This window comes from Octopus bimaculoides, chromosome 21 (assembly GCF_001194135.2).
Source record: "Octopus bimaculoides isolate UCB-OBI-ISO-001 chromosome 21, ASM119413v2, whole genome shotgun sequence".
Classification (NCBI taxonomy): domain Eukaryota; kingdom Metazoa; phylum Mollusca; class Cephalopoda; order Octopoda; family Octopodidae; genus Octopus; species Octopus bimaculoides.
Window position 1 is genome coordinate 9,207,672 of NC_069001.1, and position 8,268 is coordinate 9,215,939.

Sequence of the window (8,268 nt, forward strand, 5' to 3'; positions counted from 1 at the left end):
ACAACAACAACAACAACAACAACAACAACAACAACAACAACAACAACAACAACAACAACAGCAGCAGCAGCAACAACAACAACAACTGTGTGAAGTGTAGAATAGACAACACTACCGACACCAACAAATGCAGAATGTGTGGTGAGAGGGGTGAAACGGTATGTCACATAGTTTGCGAATGCCCAAAATCGGCACAACACGAATACAAAAGACGCCATGCCAATTTGGCAAGAATGATCCATTGGGAGCTCTGTGGAAATCACGGCCTACAAGGAGCAAAGACGTGGTATGAGCAAACCCCAGACACCGGAAACCGGGCTACTAAGAGCGCGGGCTACTAACCCCAAGATTCCGAGTTTGATTCCAAGCAGTGACCTGAATAATAATAATAATAATAATAATAATAATAATAATAATAATAATAACATCGAAAAATACCTTAAGAATGAGAACCCAGTTTCGAAATTTCCCCAGGATACCTGATGAAGGCTGGAGGGTATTTCAGCCGAAACGTTGTGTTAACAAAAAACAAGATGGGGGGGAATATCCGTCAAATGTAAACAATGTACATAATTCCTCGTCTCGTAAACATAGAACTGTAGTCGAAATGTATCTACGTTCTGCCCGTAGCTCTTCTACATGACTAGAGAATGGTAGCTAAGATTTAAAAATTTTTTTCGATCGAAACACATTTTCTGTGGATTTATATAAGATTACTGTATTTCCAAACAACATAGCAGCAGAACAAACACAATTAATAATGTTAAATTTCCAACACTTTTAAATCATATAAATACATTTGTTATCTTTTAGCTTTCAAAAATATCTTTACCTCCTCTGCATGACGACGTTGCAAATCAGCAATAGCTGTTTGCAACTTAGCTTCGTATTCGACACTTAAAGCAGCAACTGTATTTCCAGCGTCGGATTCCTTTACTTGTTGAAGATTGCACTGCTTCTTTAGTTTTGCTATCAGTGCTTCATATTCTTTGATCTCCTACAAATAGTAATTAAAGGAACACAATATGTAAGATGCAGGTTAGGAAATTAATATTAATTTTTATTGAGCACGTTTCGTATATTTAGAACATTATGTTAATGAGAAATAAAAACAATGAACATGCGAAATTGTTGACAGTATATTGCTGGTATGTATTTAGAATACTGTTAACACTGAACACTTTTATCATCGTGTCAAAGTGTATTCTCCAGCCAAATTCCGAACATTGTTGAGAGGAAGTTAAAACCAACACAATAATTCAATGAAACCAATATCACTACTTCATAGAGCAATTAACGGTGTCTGCACATTGTTATATATCTCGTTCTTTGAGAAGGGCAGGATTAAAGCCCTAAAGGCAATATTCGTATCAAGGGAGACGTGTCCCGGCTGAATCTGGTCGAGGAGGAACAAAAACATCCTTCATACCGTTCGAAGGTGATATTTTGCATTTTAACGCTAGGGGTGCCAGTGTGGTAGCGTTGACGTTTCACCGCTGCAATGACAACCGACATTATTTCTTATTTATGCATAAGTTTGGAAGCTGAGCCAACAGGGAGGAGATACAACTAGATGAAATCTCCAAGCGGTTTAAATGCAAAAGTCTCCGATAGCCAAGTGGCAAAAAAAGTGTTTGTTGAAGGGCACTCTGGAATCATGACCTGGCTGTGGCCCATCCCGCTTAATGTATCAGAAGTTAAGGGCCGAAATACAGGATTTTTTTCTCTCTGTGGACCCTAAGCTGTTCAGTTTCTTTTAAAGTTTCTTTACCTCTAATAACAGATATGGGTAATGGTTCAATTGATAGATAAGTGATCAAGTCGTAGATAATTGCAGATTCTGTATCGCGGTTCGATCCACTGCCACTGTGGTTGGTAGATAAATGTAATCAATCACTTGAGAAGTAGTGATTTTTTAAAATTATGTTTGCGTAAGTGAAGCAATCTGATTCAAGAAAGCCTAAAATCGCTGTGAAGAATTTAAAAAAGAAAATAACTAAAAACTTCATGGAAATTCTCCTGTAAGAAAACAGAATTATAGGAAAGGGTAACAAATAAAAGCAACATTACGGCTCTATGAACGTCTATATTGAAGTCAAGTTCATCTTCCAGCGCCTCGATGCGCTTATCTGACTCCAATCTTTGAGTAGTTTCGTTTTGTAATTTCTGGAGAGAAAAAAAACACAAATACTTTCGTCATTGTTTTTTATTACATAAGCATCAATAATTCGTCTCAGATGGCAGATAATGTACAGAAATAAGATAATTGAAGTTGAATCGTAAAGAAATTTGTGAGATATTTTCAGGATGATAATCCATAATATGATAGATATCAAAGCTTTATTCTTTACAGTTGTATCTGTCGTTGGCATTCCGTCGCTTATGACGTCAAGGATTCCAATTGATCCGATCAACGGAACAGCCTGCTCGTGAAATTAACGTGCAAGTGGCTGAGCACTCCACAGACACGTGTACTCTTAACGTAGTTCTCGGGATATCCAGCGTGACAAGGCTGACCCTTTGAATTACAGGCACAACAGAAACAGGAAGTAAGAGTGAGAGAAAGTTGTGGTGGAAGAGTACAGCAAGGTTCGCCACCATCCCCTGCCGGAGCCTGGTGGAGCTTTAGGTGTTTTTGCTCAATAAACACTCACAACGCCCGGTCTGGGAATTGAAACCGCGATCCTATAACCGCGAGTCCGCTGCCCTAACCCCTGGGCCATTGCGCCTCCACACAGTTGTATTAGCATTGTCCAATTTATTTTGTCGGTAAGTGATTTCACAGTTTCCACAATGGCCAAGAGTGTTTTTTCACAAATTTTTTCAAAGAGGTTTTTACTGATAGAAAGAACCATCTGAGAAAAACGAAGTTTCAAATCCAGGCTAGACTAAACGCGGTCGTACTAGTTATTTATAATAATAAGTGGCGTAATATCGGGGTTGAAAGAATGACGCTTACAATATTAAATATACTAAGTCAACCTGAAAATAACAGAAACTTTTAAACGTTTACCGGTTCTTATGAAACTTTTAAGTTAACGGAAGCTAAATGTAACGGAAGGTAATTAGTCAGATAATGATTTTCGAAGTTAACTTAAAAGTTAAATCCTTAACGAAAATGTTAACTTCATTAATTAACGATTAACGGATTAACTGACTTACGCCCAGCTCTCTGTGTATGTGTAGAGGGAGGGGCAATGTGTACACATATCAGTGTGCGGAGAATTGTGATAGAGATAGAGTGCGAGTCTGTGAGAAAGTGAGAATGAGAGAAATTATGATTTCAAAGTATTATAACGTACTGTTCTAAGTTCAGTCATTTGGCCGCTAAGAATGACACTTCTATCCTTGCAGTTACCAAGTTGTTTCTCCATTTCACCTGCTCTCCTTTTGCATGTTTCGCTGTCTGCAATGCGGCGGGAAACTTCATCGTGTAACCCGGCAATATCGACTTGTAGTTCGTCTCTCTCGTCCTGCACTTGGCTTAATCTAACAGAAAAATAGTGAAACGGTTTTACTATAGAATATCTATTTATCCCAGGTATTTGATTGGTGTGGCTGGAAGACAAGGTAATGCTGAAATAATGTTTTATATTTTAATTAAATAATACCAGCATTATGATAAAATTATATAGAAAAATACTAAACGATCAACACAAACGGCAGCGTTTCTTATTCAGTTTATTTGTTTTATTTGGTTTATTCGTTTATTTTGAACGTGAGAAACTTAACTTCAGATAATTTTGTTAGCCTAGAAAGAGGAATTAATATTATCTGACCTCTTCGCCATACTTATAGCCTTCATCGGGATTTTAGGAATTAATGTATAGAAGGAAAACTTAATGTGTTGAAGGAAAACTAACCCACGGAATAAGTACACAAATGGGATTGAGCCAACGAGAAGGTCACTCTTAATTCTTTGATATAATTTCCGATTTTTACAGTGTCTTAATACAATAAACTACTACTAAATATCGCATTTCACTACTTAATACTTCTAGGCAATCATCATCTTTCATCCATTGGAAAATGGTTAAAGTAACTACTAGTAATAAATAGGGCCTTATACAATTTACTACGACCGTTGGCTTTGTGTCTAGTCAAACAATAACTTACACCGAAAACTAATAGATATTTACCAATATTACGTGTAATAAATGCAAATACAGAACCATGACAGATAGATGCGATGGGGTTCTCAGAGAACGATCAGTTCTGAGCGTTTTTAAGTTATAAGGGGTGTATAAAAAGTTTTCAGCCTAACCTAGAAACGGGGCTGCTAGATAGCTGAAACAATTTTTTCTGGTAAGTGCAGTCTTTTCGGAGTATTCTTGCTCATTTTCATGATTCTGATATTTTTTATTTATTTATTTATTTGCAGACTTTTAAATAAACAAGTGTTGAGGTTACAAAGAAAGTGGAGAAAACTGAGTATCATGCTGTCATAAAGTACCTTCATTTGAAAGGCATGACTCCATCAGAAATCCATTAAGATATGGTGAGAACCTTAACAAACAATGTTCCTTCATATACAACAGTCAAACGCTGGGTAAAATAATTCAAGCGTGGCAGGGAGAGTGTGGAAGATGATCCCAGACCAGAGAGACCTCCAACTGCAACCACCAAGGACAACCTTGACCTTGCTCTTGGTATGATAATGCAAGATCGCCGAATATCATGTCGTCAGAAAGCCGAGAGAGTGCGCATCTCAATTGAAAGAGCAGACAACATTGTGACAAAAGAACTTGGGTTCTCAAAGGTTTCCGCAAGATGGCTCCATCGCCTTTTGACTCCAGAACAGAGACTCACCAGGTGCACTTTGGGTTCACCACTACCAGCCTGAAACCAAGGAACAATCAAAGCAGTGGAAGCACACATCTTGTCCTACCCCAAAGAAGGCCAGGGTCATTCCTTCAGCTGGAAATGTCATGGTGTCTGTTTTTTTTTTTAATTCTCAAGGTGTATTTCTGGTCGGTTACCTTGAAAGGGGTCACACCGTGACAGGGCTGTATAATTCTCAGCTACTGATACGCCTCAGAGAAGCAATCAAAGAAAATAGGCCGGGAATGCTCACCAGAGGAGTCCTTTTTCATCACGACAATACTCCAGCCCACACCTCAGTGGTTGCCATGGCAACAATTCATGATTGTGAATACGAATGTGTTTCCCATCCGCCCTATTCGCCAGATTTAGCCCTTCTAACTTTCATCTATTCCCAAAAAAGAAAAAAGCCCTGGCTGGTCGCCATTTTGCCAGTGACAATGACGTCATAGACGCTGTAGGAAGTTTCTTGGGGTCTCAAACAAAACAAACTCATAGAATCGAGGCCGTAGATTGCCAATAGGAAAGGGATTATGTTCCAATAAGGCAATGCCTGACCATATATGTCTTTGTCTACCTGAACAAAGTTACATGAACTTGACTAGGTTCTCTTACCCCATCAACCATATTCTCCTGATACTGCGCCATCCGACTACAGAACTCATTGTGAGGGAAAATAGTTAACGATTTACATGAAGTCCAAATGCATCTAGATAACTTTTTTCTTCCAAACCAGTCAAATTTTATGCTGATGGAATTTTTAAATTGCCTGATAGATGGGCAAACGTCATTAATAATAATGTAAATTATTTCACTGAATAAAATTTATTGAAAGGTCGATTATTTATTTCCCTTTCTGCATATTAAAACACGCTCAGAAATTTCCGGACAACTTAATAGTACTTCAGAGAATTGCAAAGATTTATGCAATTAGGCTACCATCTTTCCCATTCTGAGGAAAACTTCATAAAAAATCTGGTACCATAAAATCAAATATTCTACCATCTTTCCAACTAAAGTATAAGTACTCCCTATTCTTGTTTTCATGTTCAACAGTTGTGTTTTGGAATGTCAAGGTTGTGATCTCAGATTGTAATCATAGAAATATGCCGAACGAACTTTTTTTTTAATTTTACCTACGTTGATTTGCGACACCCAGTTTCTCGTACACTACTAGTGACTAAGAAAATAACTACAAATCTGGGAGCTAAGTCGTTTTGAAGCGTTCACATTTCTAACGAAACACCTGGTCAGATGTTTTGCCCAAGCTCAATTCCTCACTGGTAAGATCTATAATGAAAGGCATTCCAGTTGTGACAATTCCATCCTTTGTAAGGCAGTTAAATACGATTTGCGTAAGATTTATCTGTGTTTTATAGCATGTTGGATGACTCTATTATTGTTGGCTCAACATCTGGTTTGTAGAGATGGCATATATATTAAGTGAAGAATTTGAAGAAAGATTTTGAAGCAACCCTGCTGTCCGAAACATTGTGTGCAAACCATTGCCTCGTCGCCGTAAACTTGCTGGAGCACGCTCACTGTCTCTCTAGCAGACCTCCCAAGTTTAGCGCATAATTTTACGTTGGCTCTTTGTTCCAGCTTCCTACCCATGACAAAATCTCAGACTACAGCATACACGTGATCACAGAAACACAAATTTAACAATTTTCGAAGTAAACATAGCAATTTCACTCGGCACACTGCTTCATGAAGGGCACTGATCTCACTGCGCACGCAACCGTATGCTGCCATCATCTGGCGCACTATAGATCTAGTTCAACTTTTGATAGCACCAGATGTTTGTCAAGTACATTCTCGATATTTGCACTAAATGTCAAGCTATATCAAGATTCTCTTCAAAAATTAAAGACTCTACAAGACCGAATTCTTTTACATAATATGTGAAAGGACCAATAAGGTTTGTGCTGCATCGCAGACCAAATAAAGCATATGTGCTTAATAGTGATATCATACATGCTACAAACATTAAAATTTTAAGGCCTGAATGTCTAAATAAAATGTTCAAATTCACTTAAGGGGGAAGGTTGTTGTTGTTGGCACTCCGTCGCTTACGACGACGAGGGTTCCAGTTGATCTGATCAACGGAACAGCCTACTCGTGAAATTAACGTGCAAGTGGCTGAGCACTCCACAGACACGTGTACCTTTAACGTAGCTCTCGGAGATATTCAGCGTGACATAGTGTGACAAGGCTGACCCTTTGAATTACAGGCAAAACAGAAACAGGAAGTAAGAGTGAGAGAAAATTGTGTTGGAAGAGTACAGCAGGGTTCGCCACCATCCCCTGTCGGACCTCGTGGAGCTTTAGGTGTTTTCGCTTAATAAACACTCTCAACGCCCGGTTTGGGAATCGAAACCACGATCCTATAACCACGAGTCCGCTGCCCTAACCACAGGGCCATTGCGCCTCCACAATGGGGGGAAGGTAGAGAAGTTTAATAACTACAATAAAGAAGCACAGAAATTAAACATTAAAAGCAAATTTCACTCACTGTTCACTCAAATCTTCAACTAATTCTTCAAGCGTTTCATTTTTGGATTGTATTTCTGAGAGTTTCTTATCATTCTCTACTTGGCGCGCTTTCAAGTCATCCAGTTGATCTTCGTATAGTTTCTTCATTTCATCACATCTAAAATCAACCTTAATTTCCAAGCGGCCTTTAAGATGTTTGTTTTCAGCATCTACGACACGTATTTTTTCAAGGACGTTGGCAAGCTTTATATTCAATACTTGCATCTCTTTTTTTTCTCTTTCGCCCTTATCTTTCATGTCAGCAACCTGTTTTTGGCCATGTTCTGCTACCACTCCAGTGGGAAAGACCGCTGGAAGTGTTTGGTGATGAGCTTGCATACGAATGCCATCCCTGGCATGTCTTCTCCTTCGTCTCACTTGTACCACTGCTTTACCAGCTTTTATTCTTTCTGGATTCATTTTTGTTGTTATTATTCAAAGACTTTGTGTTGAAGAAAAGGTGTGGGAATGTAATAAGGAAGAATCCACTGCTTGGAGCACGAACTGTGCACAGAAAAAGTTTCAGCAGAACAATTTACGACCTGCAGCTAAATGATCAAGTCTAAGGCGGTGTCCGTTTTTATATACATCAAGGAAGTGTAGTAGTGAGAGTACGGGAATGTTTGATGGAATGAATGATTGAGAAAGAGGGGTGGGGAAAAGAAAGAGGGAGATGAAAGAGAAGTAAAAGTGAAAATGGAGTAATAGTGTGAGATCTATTGTTTGGGGTAGAAACTAAAAAAAATTTTTCTTTTTTTCTGATTTCAAAGATATGTTTTAAGTTTCATATTACGGTATGTTTATGTGCATTAGCATGCATAAGTAAATATAAGTATATGTGTGTGTATCTATTTATCTATGTATCACTACATATATATATATATATATATATATATATATATATATATATAT

General features: G+C 38.2%; 1 protein-coding gene across 1 annotated transcript in view; it reads right to left on the reverse strand.

The window, feature by feature from the left end:
• The window catches only part of LOC106873799 (70 kDa neurofilament protein), a 15,052-nt gene extending 7,146 nt beyond the window's left edge, over positions 1-7,906 (reverse strand). The window contains exons 1-4 of the mRNA XM_014921315.2: positions 7,337-7,906; positions 3,303-3,489; positions 2,071-2,166; positions 833-997 (exon numbers count right to left, since the gene is read on the reverse strand). Of these exons, the coding sequence (XP_014776801.2) occupies positions 833-997; positions 2,071-2,166; positions 3,303-3,489; positions 7,337-7,776 (888 nt within the window). The 5' untranslated portion in view covers positions 7,777-7,906. The remainder of the gene's footprint in view (positions 1-832; positions 998-2,070; positions 2,167-3,302; positions 3,490-7,336) is intronic.
• Positions 7,907-8,268: the final 362 nt, after the last annotated feature.